Genomic DNA, 18415 nt, shown 5'->3' on the forward strand with positions numbered 1-18415 from the left:
AGCCTAGCAGGGAACCTCCCTGCACCAGCAACAGGGGTGGGCAGAAGCAAAAGTCAGTCAGCCATGCAGAAGCCCTTGGTCAATTATATAAGACAGTGATTCATGCACACACAAATACACACAATGCTCACACATATACACACACATACAATAGCAAATCAAAAGCAGGCTAGGACTCTAAGTCTCCTTGCTGCCTTGCAGAACTGTGCTGTGGTTGGAGAATGTTCCCTTTTACAGATCAGAAACATCATTAAAGGCCCTTTTTTACTTTTTAATACCCCGACTCTGACTCCACATCACACATTCATTAGACAATTGCTCAACAAATCTATCTCCGATAGAAAAAGTACAAAAAATTAAGTGAAATCAGAGTACATACAACTTCATTTCTGGTGTGCAGGCAACCCATTTAGATGACACAATCCTCAGTTTTACTGTCAAACTCTGAAGGAAAGAACAGTTTCTTCCTCTTTCTCCCCCATGATTCTGTGAGTCACTGCAGAGCCGAGCTAAGCGTTATGCATTGTATAAGATTAGAGTGGAGAAGGGGGGGTGCTAGCGTCATGGAAGCCACGTTGAGGAAGTATCATCCACTTGGTCATTCCAAGGGAAGGTTGCAGGTCTGGCTGCACAACCTGGAGTCAAGTGAATGTAAGTCAGTATGCTAATGTGAGCCGTCCTGCTTTAATCTTTCCTCTATATGACAGAGAGACAAGGCAAATGTGCTCAGGGACGCAGACATTACGCACATACACGTCCTTTAAATCCCCATTAGGGTTTACTGAAGTTTACTTAATCTCATTGGAGGACTTGAGCACTGCCAGTTTAATCCCAGCATTAGCACTAGGCACTTAAAGCATGGAGACTCCTGCTTTGCCTCTTCCCCTTTGCCTTACCTTTTGTGACTGAATGTCAGTGGTGATGTGGTCTACATCGGCCTCCTCCATCTCCCCCATCTTCAGACGACTCACCACCACTGTCCCCGCTGTGCACACACCATCAGATGACCTAAAGGGAGACAGGAAGAGAGTTAGAGTGTTAGCTTCTTCATAATCTGCTGGATGAAAAGTCTGTTCTGCTCTCTCTCTATCAGCCTGAAAAATATTCACTTCTGTGTTGGTTTCCCCCAACTCCCCAAACTTAATAAGCTTATTTTAAAGCTCAAGCAGGTTGTGAAATCATAAAAGTTGTTTGGATAAAAAGTGGAATCAGGAAGTAGACGACTGCACTTTAGCAGCTTCTTTTCAGATAACAGATTTTGCAGAGGACTTAGCGTGCAGAATAAAACAGGGCTAGCTCCAGAGGGGAGGTTGTTGCAAGTGTTCAAATGGCCGTCTAATAACCCAGACTATGTGTCCTGACAGATACGAAATTGATACTCAAGTTTTCATATATCAGGGAGCTGGACCAATCACTTTCCCAATCATGGAGTCATGATTAAGGAGCTGATAGAAAATCCATAGTATTGGCAGCAGGACAGATGCTAGCAAATGAAGAAAAATGGTCCCTCAGCAGCACGCAAGCAAGATGATCACCTTAACAGACCCATCCCTAATGTGCTCGGTTCCACTCCAGCTAGAGAAAATATTGGATGTTGTGTGCCAAGTGAATGGTCTTGGGAGAAGGGAGGGGGTAAAGGATGACACACCCCTGACTGAGGAGGAGAAAATGCAAGGATGGTGATGGAGGCAGAGGGGATGCTTTCAAGGCCAATCCATCTTGGTCAGACACGAGGGAGGAAATCTAATCGCACCCAGGAGAGAAGAGGGAAGGAAAAGGGAGTAGCACAGGAGAGGTAGAGAGGATTGTGAGGTACTAGAGGAGGAGAGAAGAAGGGGACTGGGGTTGGGAAAAAAGCGTCTCTGCAGTGGGACATTGGGAGTGTCAGTTAACGCTTAATGTCTTACAGCAGTCCCTGAGCAGAGAAAATAACATTGGTTGCTTTATAAATCTAATCATTGTCCCTTGCCAGACACCTGTCTCAGTGTTTACTCATCGTTCCATTTCCCCCCATTCCTCATTCCTCCTCTCTCTTTCTCTCTCCTTCTGTTTCTCTGAGCAGCACAGAGGACCGAGGCGCAGTAAAAGAAAGTCACCCTGACTTTGAACAAACTGTGTACTGACAGTGGCCCGTACATAATCGAGGAAATGGAGATTAACATGCATCACATTCAGCGATAGTCCTCCCTGGGCAAACCTTAGGGGTTACAGTGGCCCTACACTCTTTAGATTGCTCTGCCTCAATCCACTAATGAAAGTCTCCTTTTAAACAGTGCAGTGAGACTTTGTTAGAACTGCTTTAAGATAATTGTTTTATGCCTATGAGAGATTTATTGTGGTTTATTTTTTGTTTTGTTTTTGTATTTGCAAATCAGCACCTGTTCCAAAAACTCTGAACTTAATAGGGTGTAAGGAAAATAAATAATCAGCAGCTCATTGTGTGGTTATTTAGTTTTAAGATTAAATTGAGGGACTGCAGGGCCTGTTGCACCAACTCTGTATAAATTGTGTCTTAAGTCAAGGTGAAAACTCCACACTAAACAATACCTTGACACTATTTAGTTTGTGACTTATGTTGTGTCATTGTTTGGTTGCACCCTGATATAAAGGTAATCTAAACTAAAACGGCTTGATGTCCTAACAAACCAAAATATCCCAGAAATGATGTTTTCACCCAATTTAGTTAATCAGCGAGACAATCTTTTCTTAATAAACAGTAGGGACGAGCAATTCAAGAAAAAAATAAAATAAAATAACAAATAGTTCCCTGACCCCCTGCAGACATAAGGACGGAGAGACTGTGCAAGCTGTTGTAGATGTGATGTTTAAATATGGTATACATATAGATATGATCTCGATATTATATTTTTACTCATAGAATTTGTGCTTTATTTATTCATAGAAGTTCCTCACAGAACTCTTTGGCGCTGCAGAAGTCTATATTTTCACTTCTGAATCTCACAGAGCTGCAACCATTTTTTGAATATTATATTATGGAAGCTTTTTGTTATTTAAAGGAAAAAAGCGAACAGCTGTCTGATGGCTGTTCCACATTACAACCAGGGGCTAGTACAAAAATGAAAAAATACACTTTAAAGGCGAGGTAATAGTCACATGAAGTATTAGATTTTTTATTATTCAACGAATATTTGAAAATCATGACTCATCCCTATTCAAGAGCTGGCTCTCATAACTGTTTCCTCAACAGGTAAACAAGTGAAACTAGCTGCCATTAACTCTCACTAATCAGCTGACAGCCACATTAAGATATATAAAAGGACAAAGCATTACAATCAGATGATGATTTATATACAGCTAGTATAAAATAACATCTGACGTTGAGGGTTGCTCTTATGACTCTTATTGTGCTGATGAAAATGTCTCGGCATGTGGGAAACAAAAATTTGAGTACAGATCAAAGTCAAACATTTTTAATTGATGCATTCTTTAGAACATGTTGCCAACACAAAACAAAGGGATTCTTCTGATCCTTCAAATTCTCCCATCTTTCAAATTGATGCACCATGACAACTGGTATTTTACAGGGGAGATAAGTGTCAGATGGAGTTGTAGCTTATGGTTACGCTGGATTTATCTCAGCTTGTGCAACCCCTAAAACGTCAGTAGAATGTAAACTCTGTCCAAAATTAGAAATTACGTGCACACTAGGCTGCGTTTGAACTCGGTGCAACCCAGTGCTGCTCTCTTTTTTTTTGCAAACTACAGTCCTTAAACATGCACTTTCACTGACCTCGATTTAACTTTGAAGGTTCTGTGGAGAGCTGTGGCTAAAAAAGAAGCCCATCTCTCAGCTGCCCCATCTCGTCCTTCTCCATCTATTCCCTCCCTCTCTCTCTCTTCCCGTCTGTTTGAGCTGGCATGGAAACAAATCTGCAGACTGTTCTTTGCCTCTGCGAGCCCATCTTTTTCAAAATCTAATTGGCCCAGGATCCGTTTTATGACAACACTTAATCAGACATCTTTGTTAAAGTGACAAAAATAATGTGCTTAAAAATGTCTGCTATGAATTTGGCACAATTCTAAAAACAATTAATTATCAGGGAAGTGCCTCCATTTAACATTTATTTTCTTTTGAAAGGCTCTCTCGCAATTTCCAAACGCATTTTCAAATGCAAAAATATATGGTGTGGTGGCAACTTTTTAAACACTGATCTATACCCTGCTTTACTAAGAGGCTCCTAAAGAACTAGCCCTTTATGTTAAAGGGCTAAATGTTTATGTTAAATACTTATACACAAACATACATGCAACGACTCAGACAAGAGTCAAAAAATTATCTGCATGAAGTAAAGGGTCCTGATAAGTGTCAAATTTTATGTTCCCTTCCTAAGGAAAACATTCCATCACAATCCCTACAATAAGACATCACGGCTGAGTTATAACTTTTCCTGCTTCTATATAAGGTTCAATGTTTTTTCTCCTTCACCGCAGACGCTGCAGTATCATACCTACAGTGTCTGACTCCGCTGTTTGTAAGCAAGTTTGTTCTTGGGTTAAAAATACACAGACTTGAAAACTTTATAAGACCTGACAATGCTGTCTGCTTAATGTCACAAAAAGGCAAATAAGGCCAAGTGACACTCCTTACAAAACTTGATAGTTTGCCTCTAAAACAATGACACATAATTCACTCTCAGTGCAGTTTATAGTCCAGAGTAATCCGAGAACTCTTACAAGAAGGAAAAGTATTTCCAATAAAATGAGAAACAGATATTGACCAAAGCAAGACCCTGTGGGAAAAAAGTCTAGACAAACTAGCCATGCCTTAAAGCCAGAGAGAAAATTAGTTTTCCTGTTTCAGTGGTTTGAGTAAACATGTCCTACCCAGCGTTTTTTTTGCTGGATCTATGCTGTACGAGCCAGAGCACCATTGTACTTTTTGCTCTTTTGTATTTCATCACAATACCCTTCATTAGAACATTACTTTAATACCCTAAATGCTATCATTGCTATAGTTATTATATACGTATTTGGTGGATAAATGGCAGATACAGCTAGGGAAGGTTGCTATTTGTGTTTTTAGTTTGGTGAAATGAGCAGTTACATTGTTAAGAGATGTGTATTGACCTGTGTAAAATCTGGACATAGTAGGGAATATAAGTTTTCTGGTATGTAAGAACCAAATGGCATTTATTTTTGCTCTGAACTGAGTGGTAGGTAGTATTTATGATGGTTATGTATCGTAAGGATTAAAAAAAGGCAATTAGAAGAGTGTAAGTGGACAATCGTGGTCTTTTTTTCTGATATCTTGACAAACAAGAGGAGGAACAACTAACAGAAAAGAGGAGTTCAACAGCACTACATTTTATAAGCTCTGGATCTAACAGCCTGTGAGTCGGAAAAGTTCATCTAAAACCTTGCCGCACCACTTCTGTTATTGTCGGGTGCTTTTCTCTGTGTGAACTCTCAGAGGAAACACCTGACAGCCTCAAAAATGAAGAAAAACCCCATTGGCTTTTCTGCCCACAAGGGCTTTTTCTTCAACTGTATGAAGCTAAAACACACAGCAGGACCTGGGAAAAGTTTTTTTTGCACTTCTTGCTCTGGATTTTGCGGATGGGAGATTTGTTTTAGGAGTCTTTCAGGGCACCTTATATCTGAGCATTGCCTGCGGGATGGAATTGGACAGAGGAAACTAATTGCCAGGATCCTACACAGGCAACAAAAACGCTACAGCCTTGAAGTGCAGCAGTGGAAGTGTAGATGGGATTCTTGACCTATATAAAGCTGGACGGGTGGGCTAAATATAGCACTGGCTAGTTTTCACTGAGGACAGATGTTAGGACATAAGGCTGTAATAATGGGTGATGCCAGCTTCAGGATTGATAGTGCCGGTCCTGATTTTTATTGGGGATGAATGGCATTATCATGTGACTCTGCAGTAATTGCATATCTTGCAACAGGAAGACTGACTCAATCAATAGGACTACACTGCCGGCATTGTTCATAGAGCTGGCTGGAATCACCAAGGGACTCTAAACAGAGCACACTCTACAGCTTGTCTGGACCACTTGAAGTATATTTCCAAAGAAAAAAGTGCCCTCATTTCCTTTTGATGAAAGAAACTTCCACGAAAAATAAACTGTTTATTCATTCTGAATCTAAAATAAATGCAAAAGAGTTTCACAGAAGTCTGTTTGGTGCTGAAATTAAGTAAGTTTTTTGAAGCGGTGCGATGCCCGGGACTTTTTATCCCCAAAACTCAAAGATCAAAACCAGCTGATTTATCCAGAATACACCAGTGTGATCAACCTCTAACACATCCAAATTCATGCAATGCAAAAAATCTGTTTGTCTGTTGCAATACATCTGTAATAAGCAGAATTGAAGCGATGTCAGGGCAAGATGCAAACTCGCACGAGATTTGTGAGTTTTAACACATCCTATTTGTTCCAGTTCCATCACATACACTGCTGCATTCCTGCATGACGAGGACTGTCTTCACACTGCATTTACTTCTATGTTAGTGCTTAACCAGTGTCAGGAACAGTCCAGGATAAGCTGTTTTCACAGAAGAAGCAAAGTGGAGGGAAAAATATCCAGAGAGATGATGCTTTCCCCCCAAAGTACTTGCATTCATACAGGCCAGGGCACCAAACAAAGTGCTTCATGACTGCAAAACCGACAACAACTCATTGGCAGAAGCTCTTGTATAACACAAATAAGCTGTAATGGCAAAATGAAAAAATAAAAGTGCCTTTGTTTCCCAGTTGATAATGGTTCCAGTGTCAATTCTACGTTCACACATCACATACCTGAGCACTGCATTTGAAGCTTTAACATACATAACCACTGATATATCTCAAAACTTTAATACCCACTTTTTACATGTTTATAAAACATATGAAAGATTTCCTGTCAAGTTTGATAACTCATTTTTAATGGCCACAGAAAAACACACTTCTCTCAAGTCTCAATAGAATTCAACACCTCAGAAGAATGAGTCTGTAGTCAGGATGTGGTTTAGGTGAGAATTGGTAAAAAAAACAGTTGTCACTTCCACGGCCTGTTGTGTTTACCACAGGCCCATGGAGACTAATAAGAACGAAATCATAGGGCAACACGAGGTCACAGTGTTCATGGTGGTGTGAGGAAGCTGGCTGTGTGCAATGCTGAGTCTTGTGAGACTAAAATGGAAGAGCAGACATGGTGAGTTGCAATGGTTGCACTTGTCTAGGATCCATCTCAGTTATAGATATCATGAAATTAACCTCAGTTGACCTTGAGAATTGAACCCAGGCTGTCGATTAGAAAACTAAAGCCTCTGTACATGACATGGTATTGCTCCGCTCAGCCAAACCAGTGCCCCAAGTTTTTTGTTTTTTTTTAATGTTTGATAAAGTGCATTTTTACACTAGTTAGTTACATTTTAATCTCTGCAGTTATGCCCTGGAGCAAAAAAAGGGATCAAAAGTTGTAAAACAAAAACTTATCATTTTCTTAAGACCCAAACAAATGGCCAACTTTTAGGAATTAAGAAGTTTTCCTTGGTAACCCTTTGTATGAACCTACCACATATATTGCAACATAAAGCCTGAAAAATGCATTTATAAGGCTTTATATGAATCCTTATAAGATATTAATTTATAAAAACATCAAGCAATGTTTATGGATCTTTATATGCAGTGAACATAAAGCCTTATGAAGGTTTGATTTATAATGCATTGAACCCTCATGCAAAACTAACGTCAGTGGTTTTTTGAAGTCTAGGTGTCATAACACATTATAACTCCCACAACTTAATCCAGGCATAAAGGTTCAAAGAGAACTCATTCAATGTATCAAATAAGTTAGAACTTATATTATTCTCAAATAGAAGAATGTCTTATTATTACTTACAAGCATGACCTTAGGTGCTATAAGTAAGGTGACATCACTGTAGCAGGTTATTATGATTCTATAACACATTTTTAACAACAAGAAAGCAGTATTTTGTGGCTGTAAGTAAAGTGTAAGACAAAGATATATAAATCAAACCTCCATAAGGCATTATGCTCACTGCTTATAACACTTCATAAACATTGCTATAAGTTGTTATGGATGCTTATAACCACTTATAAGCATTGTTAGGAAGCCTTATAGATGCATCTATAAGGCTTTATGTGCTCATGATGCCTTATAAGTGAAGAACAGTTCTAGACCATACTCTTCGTTCTATTATTTACAAAGAGCCAACATCAAGACAAGACCGGGCTCAATTCTATCACATCTTAATCCACCATGAGCAAAGCTCTTTGCAGAACTTAAGAAGTTAAAGTAGCAGGGGAAAAAAAAGTCATATTAACAGGAAGAAACCTCGATGAAGACCAGACTCATGTTGTACATGACTGTGTGGGTAAAGGGAAATAGACGAAGATAGAGAAAGAGAGAGCTGGACGGAGACAGACAACATGGTTACACGGCCAATACTAATGGTAAAAGTATGTGTACTGTTTATGGGAACAGCAAGGTATGATAGTAGAGTAAGCTTAATATTCATAGCAGTTTAAGTCAACAAGTGTAATATTAGCATTTACAATAATAGTGGTCAGAATGATAATATCAACTATCACTGAAGGAGTCAAGGAATGAAAAATTAACATTAGTATTACAACAGTGATAATAATGGTGAGACTAATACTTATAGTTGTAGCTGTTGGAGCCTGGCAGGTTCACAGCAACAGACCGTCTGCACTGAACACTCACTGTGACAGACACATCACATCCAGTGGTTTGGCTGCCCCTGCCTTGAATAAACCTTGAATAAATGTGTATGGTTGTTTTTGTTGCCAAATCACTAAAGACAGACAGACAGACCGTCAAGTACGCTGCATGAATTGGATAAGGCTGAGCACTTAGTGTCAATCAAAGCAGAAAAGTAATTATGTTAGTTGATCCCTTACGTCACTCTACAACTCACACATACAAAAAAGTTCCATCACTGCAGCACTTTTTTATGTGAAGCCTCTTTTGTATGTGACTAAACTGTTGAGTAATCGGAGAGTGCATGTGTTTTTAACTTGGTGTGTACACTTCTGATGATGATGAAGATGAGCGGCATACATTCAGTATGAAGCAGCTAAGTGTAGATCAATGACAATTGAATAAGCACAGGAGATGAAGTTAGAGTGGGAGAGGGCATGTGTTGCAGGGACAAAGAGCGTAGCATATGCCCCAATGATGAACTTCATCACCTATTACTCAATTAATCTAATATAACAACATCGGGTGGCACAGGTTTAAGCTAAGCTAGCAAGCTGTGATGCAAAACACTAAGAAAAAACTCAGAAATGTGTTCTCACTCATTCATCAGTTCCTAAACACAGACAGGAGAACATCACAGTCTGTTTCATGTGTAATGACTCAGAAACAGAGGGAGAGGAGATGCCCCCACAGAGAGCCACTAAAGCGTCATAATTATTTTTCAACAAACCGTAAAGAGCTGACAAAACACAGTCTTGTGTCATTTCTGTCAACAGATGCTTTTTGTCCTGTAATTGCTCTTGAAAAAGGAGCCAGCCAACAGTATCCAGAGCACCACTGATTGTGAAAAGCAGGCACTCACTGCATGATAGGAGGTAAGCCATAGTGTTATTCCAAACTGTTTGTGCAGAGTTGCATTTTTAATTTTTTTTTTTTACAATTTGTTTTATGGATGAGAGTTGGATTAGAAGATTGATACCTTTCATATATTTCATCCAAATATGAAGCCAGGAGAGAGAACAACTGGAGACAGGGGTAACCGCTATTAGACTGACTCCATTCAGAGGCAACTAAATTAGCATACAAACACACCCAAGGCACAGTTACAAACAAGATATACTGTGTTCATGCAATCTGTACAAAAAAAAATAGTAGTTGCTATTCAGTGTGGGGTTATTTGTGGGCTATTTATTGGCTGTGTGCATTTACTTTTTGGGGTTGTTACAACTTCATGTCTTCAGGCTAAGCTAAACTAAACTAATCCAAACTGGGATTACAAGCTGCTGGCTCCATTGTTATGGTAAAAATAAGAGACATTAAGATGTGGCGCATGATTGTTATGAAACTGAAGCCTGGAAAGCTGCAGCTGTACTTTGTCATCTATGTCAGGGTCCTGAGAGACACAACAGAATGTAGCCATAAGGAATCACAGCTTTCCTGAGGAATGGCAGGCTTCCTCAGGGGAGGAAGCATAAAAAGACTTTCTCCCAAACAACACTCTGTGCATGTGTGTGTGTGTGTGTGTGTGTGTGTGTGTGCTGGAGAAGTGGAAAGAGTGTATATGTATGAGTGAGGTATAGCAGAGCAGATGGAAAGTGAAAGCTACTGTTGCTAGCGGTGGTGATTGCAGTGGTAATTGTGGCTCACAGCTCAGAAAAGGACAGTTAGTCGGTTTGATGATGACTTCCTACAAGACTTTACGGAACCTCAGAGCAGACAATCATTCCAAATATTTACCAAGTAGAATAAGTGCACACATTTCGTTCAACAATTCCATTAAATAATTAGAAAATCTTAATTATTTATTTAACAAACAAAACCCTGCTAGAACGTTCATACTAAAGATATGACGAATTTAAGCAAATTGCACAGATTTCATCAAGTGTATTGTAAGAGCCACAATGTAATAATTTAAGTTGTTTGAAAATATATTGTTAAATTCATGTTTTGTGCATTTTTGAAGTAAGGAATAACACCCAGTGCACAGGGGGTTAACATGTTTGGACAGCACCCTTGTTAGTTAATGATTGACTCACTTGGCACACCAGTGAGTGAGTGAGTGAGTGAGTGAGTGAGTGAGTGAGTGAGTGAGTGAGTGAGTGAGTGAGACAGAGAGCTGCGCCAGGTGTGAGAGCATACAGTTTTTTATCATGTGACATGTGACTTTTTATTTTTTATTACACGTTTTAAAACTGGATTGCCTCTCATGTAATTTGCGTTGGAAATCATGTTGACGTGCCTGCAGCTCTTTCGTGGCTCTGTTATCAGGGTGAAACGCCACTACATGTATAATTGTCTTCATCAATTGAAGAAGTTAATGATTATAATAAGATGCTCCATGTTCCTCCTCATCTTCATCTCTTTCCCAGCAGAGCTACAGTCCACTGTTTTCTTATTCACTAACCAGTAAATCTGTTTTCTGTTTCTCTTTGTCATCTTTACACTTTTGCACAGATGGCACAAAAATTTAACAACGTGATTGTCTTAGGTACACACACCTATCAGCTGACCAACAGGTGACGTGAGTTTCATTGAGTATCTCGTTACAACTGCACCTGTAAGTGTGGGTGATGTGTTCACCAGCAAGCAAACATTTTGCCCTTCAAGATGATATTAGAAGCAGGAATAAAGAGCAAGTGGAGGGATGTGAGTGACTGGGACCAATAGTCAAGTTGTGATGACTGGGTTAGACTCTCAAAAACTATAGCCCTTGTGGGGTGTTTGTGGTCTGCAGTGGTCAGTAGCTCCCAAAAGTGGTCCAAAGGAGAAAAAACGGTGAACTGGTGACAGGTTCATGGACAGTTAAGGCATGTTGATGCTCTTGGAGAGTGAAGGCTGGCCTGTGTGGTGTGAACCAAGAGAAGAGATAGAAAGGTGGCAAAACACACAGTGTCACAGCTCGAGAGTGCCACCAATGGGCATGTAAGCATCTGAACTGGTCTGCGGGGCAATGGAGGAAGGTGGTCTGGAGGAACACAACAGTGTTGAATTGGATCTTAAACTAATCGAGCATCTTAGGGACATGCTGGACAACCAAGTCCAATCTATGAAGGCCCCATTTTGAAATTTACAGCATGATCCTTTTTCCAGATACCACAGCATACCTTCAGAGGTCTGGTTAAGTCCATGCCTCATCAGGTAAGGGCTGTTTTAACCCCTAATCTTATGAGAGGGAGGACTTTGCAATAGGCAGGTGGTCATTAAGTTGTGGCAGATTGTTGTATCTGAGTCCATGTTTTGCAGATTTTATGGAGCTGATTGGTGGCACAGCTCTAGTTGTCTCATTCCTATCAGTGTGTTGTAATAGTGTTTTGTTCAATGTGTTGATACTGCTACTTTGCATGAGCTCTTTTGAAACTTTTATGAAGCTCCATAGACACAGAACTTTATGTGGCATGAATCTGTTGCATGCTTTAGTTTTTCCAAGGTTCTCATAGTCTTAAGAGTCCTTCTGTACTTTAACTATTCATAGAAACAATTTACATGTTAACAAAGAGAGAAAGGGTTTTTATGAAAAAAAGTCACCATATAGAATAGAATCCACAAATAAAGCTACAAACTGGCCTTCAAAACTTTGATACCATATGGAACTCTAGAATTGTTATTGAAGGATAAGTTAATGACTAATTCATAGAAAAAATGTTCACCTGCTTATTATGCTGTTTGTTGATCCTAGTCTAAGTATATAAAAACGAACAAGGAGAAAACTCTCAGTGCCAGTGTATAGAAAAGCATGTAAAGAGCTTAACGAGTGGTAAATACATTTTCTCAGAAATTGCAATCATCTCATATAGTATGAAAGCTGGAAAGGAGTAATCTGCAGAATATATTATTAAAAACACAAGACATAAGTGCTTCATATGTTAAATATGAAGCACTCTGAAAATTGCCAGATGGATGTACAGCTGGATCTTTGTCAGAAGCTTGCAAGACATGTGAAGTTTAAATCAGATTATCCTCTTTACAGAGGCTGGTTTTTAGGACTGTGCACAGTCAGACCTACATTCTTAGTATGTACTTACAAGACTACTAACTTCACTAGAATTTTAACTCTATTTCATCAAGTTTAGAGTTAAGTTTTAGTTTACATAAAAAAAAATGTCTTTCAGAGTTCTTTCAAAGGGATTTTTTCTTTTTTATCATTTCATAATCCTTGTTGTGCTTATGATATGATGATCTTCCTATTTAATTGTTATTATTATTACGTAACTAAAGTAGCTGTATTATGAGCAGAATACTAATAGTATGGAAGTAATAGTAGTATGCCAGATAAATATGTTTTAACTACAGCACATGGGGAACTCTCTGGGGTACGAGATGGTAATAATAGACTATGATGGGCATTTAGATGATTCAAATTTAAATGTTGAGATATTTTACTCTGGGCTACTGCGTCATGTTTGCACTGGGACTGAAACTCTTTCTTGCAAAGCTACTGTTAAAAAAATATATTTATAAATACAGTATATATTATTTTCTTTTTGTACAAACAACTAAATGCTAATTGATCCACTAGCATACTAAGGAAACAGATACAGTCAGCGTTGTACAACTCAAGGTCTGAGTTCTAGTAGTCATAACTGGACTTGGAATCAAGCACTGATGATTAGGACTTGGACTCTCTTGAGCATTGCTTGTATTTGGACTGGGGATGTTGAGGGGTTGACTCTGACTGACTCTAATTTATGAATAAATAAGGTCATTGTTTCTTTTTGTTTTGTTTTATTGTTATTTTTTTGTAGAAGGTTCTAATATTTTGTAAAGTCTTAGTAAAGTGTGACGTGTATTCACCCGCATGCACGTTTAGTCTTGGACGGCAACAGTTACAATGAGGACGCCTTCAGAGTCACAATGAATTGTGACTTTTAGAGATTTTACAGCATATTCAAGCAAGAGCAGCACAACATATTCATAATCAACATATTCAACATATTCAACATCTAAAAGAACAGTTGAAATGATGGAAAAAAGCTCAAATTTTAACAGACATCTGTCCAGGATGCTCCAAGAAAAGCGTGTACGATGCTGAAGTGATCGCCTGACTGTTGATAATGTCCCTGCTAGATAGCTGATAGCTAACAGTAACATTAGCATCCAAAGGAACCAGCTCAGGCATCTGGATGTTAAAGGTGACATATCATGCGAAATTGAATTTTTAATGGTTCTCTATCTGAAATGTGTCCCTGGCATGTCTACAAACCCCCCGAAAATGAAAAAAAATCCATTCTGCCCCTGTTCTGATTTATCCACCTTTCTGTAAATGTGTGCTGAAACGAGGCGTTTCAGTTTTCAGTGGTTTCGTTACGTCACAACGACATCCGATCTGTAACGGAAGTCAGAGCTCCGAGCTCACAGACCCGAGCTGCTGCAGGTGCCTCTCTGTCAGGATCAGATTCTGGATCAAATTCAGAGGGTTGAAGTAACTCGGGTCTGTGAGCAGCCAACATGAATAAATAAGCACTCAGCACTTCCTGAGGGGGCGTGGTCAGAGAGCTCATTCTCATTTAAAGGCACAGACACAGAAAACAGCCTGTTCTGAGCAGGGCTGAAAAGAGGGGCTTACAGGCATGCCAAAATCTGATTTTAAAGTGTTTTTTTGAGCAATAAACCTTAAGGACATGTTTTGGGGACCTCTTAGACCAATATATTTTGAAAAAAAAGAGCATAATATGTCACCTTTAACCTGCAAGAAAGGCTGAAGTCTGGTGGTGCTAGCATTGCTGATGTTAGCCACTCTACCCAAACCAATTTGTAATTGCTTACTCGCAGACTCTGGAACACTCTGACAGTCAGAATCTAGAGTCTTGACTTAGATTTGAAAGCTGGACTTGAGGTTTAATGACTAGACTATAACACTGAACTCAGTACTAGATGGGATTTTATAAAGCTCCTGAAAACATCATGTGTTAGGCTACTATAAAAGCTTCATCTACACCCACCTAACAGATGCCCACTATCTGCAGATACAGAGCTGAATGTTCAGTGAGTTTGAGTCATGGAAAACAGAGTCAAAATACTTGAAAAAACTGAATCAGACAGGTCAACCAAACTTCTGCTACCAGATCTAGCCTTACAAATCAGACTACATCTCGAGAACAGAACAACCCCTCCCCCAGTGAATGAAAGAGCTTTAGGAACTGTGCTGATGCAAGTCATTGATTTAGACAAGACAAGTAGTTAAAATTCTGCCTGGGCTTCTTCTCAGAGTGTTCTAAAGAAGCAGGTGCTAAGTTCTGCAAAGTTATGTTCCTTTCCTGAAAAATATAACTTTAAACCTACATGGAGCAGTGCAGGAATGTGATTTTAATGCAAATAGTTGAGTGTATGTTCACTTTTAATAATAACAGAACTTCTGTACTTCCACCATGGACAAGAAAAAGAGAGACGTGCAAAGAAAGCAAAACTGAAGCCAGAAAAGAGAAAATAGGATTTCCTTTCCTTTTTGGGTAGTTATCGCATTCCCTCCCTCTATACTTTTGCAAAAGAGAGAAAGTACATAAAAATACAGTTTCATGTTGCAAAGTAGTATAACAAGTTTAAAGTAACAAAATCAATACTTGACCCTGACCTAACACAAAATCATGAAGGCGATTACATGAAAGGATTTAGCCACACATCTTAGAGCCCCTGTGTTGTGTCTTTCCACATGTCTGGTGGTATATGTTTATGCACACCCATGTCTGAAAGAACAAAATCGTGCATCAACCCATCCTTTTGCTCAAACACACAAACACACACACACACACACACACACACACACACACACACACACACACACACACACACACACACACACACACACACACACACACACACACACACACAAATCACCAGAGTGGCCTATTAAGTAAATGTTGTTTTATTATAACAATATGACAGAAATACACCAGAGAAGCATGTTTCTGCAATGAAGCTTAAATCACATTTCACTCCGAACAGTGAGCTTCTCACAATGCTAATGGAGGATTCATGGCAGAATGGATATGCAGCATGCACGATTGGACAAACACAAGTTCTTTAGATGCTAATTGTTCTTGTTTGTTGACATGCTCCACACAGTAATGAAGCGTTGAATTTAGAGATGTGAAAGCATTTGTGAAATTTGACACAAAATAAATTACAGCGACAGAGCTTTGGCTTCATTTTTCTTTTTTTTTACAATTCATATAATGTACTTGTTTGCAATCTTATAGAATGATCTAAAATGTGCTACTCATATTACATCAATCTTCTCTTCAAGATTTCAGTTATATACAGTACATGTGGATCTCTGTTAAGTCACTACCTTTGCCAAATGAGTTATAACAAAGAAAAGTCTAAGAGTCTGTCTCAAGTGTGTGATTGAGGCTATAGCTTAAATAAAAGGCCTTGCATTTTGACACTTATTTGGTGTGTGTGTGTTGAGAATCACACATAGTCAATTACTCACCACTTTTTGGGACACAAAGAGTAAGAAGAACACGTTTGTACGTTTTATGTTGTTTATAATCTCTGATGAAAGGTGGGTCAATTTTGGTCAGACTGACAAACACAGAGGGACTGAGGTTTACAGACAATGAAATTAAAAAAACAAAGACAAAGAAAGAAATACGGTGCTTAGAAAAACACGACAGATGATGTTGTCTGGATCTTTGCTTTGAAGTGTCAAAAACATACCTGCATTACCACGTCTTGTCATAGATGCCACAAAAAATGACAAAACTAACACCTTAAAACTTTTTAAAATAATAGCTGTTCATTATAAAAACCTAGGATCATACTAGAATCTTACTTTAAGGCAATTACCTATGGGTTATATATGATATGTAACACACTGGCCAATAAAACCTATTCTCAGTATTGTGTGGATGTGTTTGAATTGATATTGACTGGCATCTCCCCCTCCCTGCTAGCTTCTTTAAACTAAAATGACAACTATCATACCTCATCAGTATATGCTGTCCAATGACATTGGTTGATTATTATTTTTGCTTGTAGAACTTATAAAAGTGTATTTCAGAGGTGTCAGATTATGTGAAAAAGACCTACTCAGCAAAGCAGTGTAATTATACAACTAGTGAAATATTCAGTAATATTCCAATACAGAGAAAAACTAAGATCTGGTGATGAAGCTGAGTGTTAGAGCTTCTTATCATAAATACACAGTGTATAGATGCACTAAAATCAAACACTGATCTTATGCACAAGCTGTACATACTAAACCTTTGATAACATGGCTCATACTTTTTGTGCATGTTTGCAACTCTAATATTAAACTTTGGATGGATTATCAAACAACCATCAAATGAATGATGACAGGAAAATGAAAGGATCTGCAGATGTAAACTTCACAGAGAAGAGATGCATCAAAAGCTACCAGATGAGAGATGTATCATGTGACATCAGCGGCAGATAGCGTGTATGTCTAAGAGTTTGTGTTTTAGTATGGATCTTCTTTAAGAGTGTGTGCAATTTATTCATTTAATCTAACATTTGTTGTATGCACTAAAAGCAGCACATTACTGTACAATGCACCATGAAAGACAGAAGCGTTTGAATATTTAAAACCATTATATGCTTATAAATTGAGACAGCATTGCATCACTGAGGTGCATAATATTAGACAGCCAGCTCGACAGGATATTATGTGTGACCTAAGCTTCTACACTGCACACATTGTAGTTGGAGCAAAAGGAAAGATTGCATTGCTCTCTGTTACGTTGTCCCAGCAGGGTGCTTGAATGATGGAACAACATCATTTAATCTGAGAGCAAAAATAGAGCATGGCACAAAAAAACAAACAGAAACCTGTGAAAGATTATTTCACACACCTCCTCTCGTCCCCTCTTCCTCCCTCTATTTCATCCTCATTATCATCTTCTCATCACTTAGTGAGCTATGCCTCTAGCATGCCTCAGCACCGCGTTGGACCAGATTAGTTATATCTCCCTCTTCTATCTCTGTCTCGGAACACATCCCATTTTTACAACTCATCAACCTTTATGTGTGATGTTGCCAAGACATGAGCTATAGGAGGAACTCAATGAATGATTGACACCAACTAATAGATCTCACAGTCGTGCCATTACTTTGTTTGATGTGAATGTTAGGTTAGCAGCTCCAATCTTGGCCTGAGGTTATCCCTAATGTCCCTGCTCAGTTTATCAGAAATGTATTACTCATGTAAGGTAACTGAGGGAACCTGTCAATTAAATATTTTCTTTTTTGTCCCTCATTTTTCTGTCTGTTTCATTTTGATGCCAGTGTGCAGCATTGGCCGAGTTTGTTATTTTCATATTCTGCCCATGAGCTGTAAAGCCTGGGGGAGCTCACAGATTATGCAGCAGAACTGTGCGGCAAAGGAGCAGTTTTAGTGATGAAGGAGTAAAAGTGGGGAGGCCATATGTGCATTTATCTCTGCACAACTGACTGCCCCTGCCCTTCCTTCTTTTACATAAAATGTAGGTTGCATGTTTGTGTGTGTTTGTATATAACCATACACAGTTTAAGTAAAGACAGGCTGTGTAACATTCAATTTATGCATGTGTGCATGACTTTCCTAGTGTGTGTGTGCGTGTGTGCGTGTGTGTGTCTGTGTGTGTGCGTGTGCGTGTGCGTGTGCGTGTGTGTGTGTGTGTGTGTGTGTGTGTGTGTGTGTGTGCATGTGTGTGTGTGCATGTGTGTATGCGTGTGTGTGTGTTTTAGCATGCATATAGAGGTGCTGTGGGTGTGA

General features: G+C 39.0%; 1 protein-coding gene across 9 annotated transcripts in view; it reads right to left on the reverse strand.

Moving 5' to 3' along the window:
• inpp4b (inositol polyphosphate-4-phosphatase type II B) overlaps window positions 1-18415 on the reverse strand; it is a 341040-nt gene that overhangs the window by 78259 nt on the left and 244366 nt on the right. For all 9 annotated transcript variants that reach the window (XM_034687455.1, XM_034687454.1, XM_034687461.1 and 6 more), the window contains one exon: window positions 897-1008. In XM_034687455.1, the coding sequence (XP_034543346.1) occupies window positions 897-1008 (112 nt within the window). The remainder of the gene's footprint in view (window positions 1-896; window positions 1009-18415) is intronic.

This window comes from Notolabrus celidotus, chromosome 7 (assembly GCF_009762535.1).
Source record: "Notolabrus celidotus isolate fNotCel1 chromosome 7, fNotCel1.pri, whole genome shotgun sequence".
NCBI classification, from domain to species: domain Eukaryota; kingdom Metazoa; phylum Chordata; class Actinopteri; order Labriformes; family Labridae; genus Notolabrus; species Notolabrus celidotus.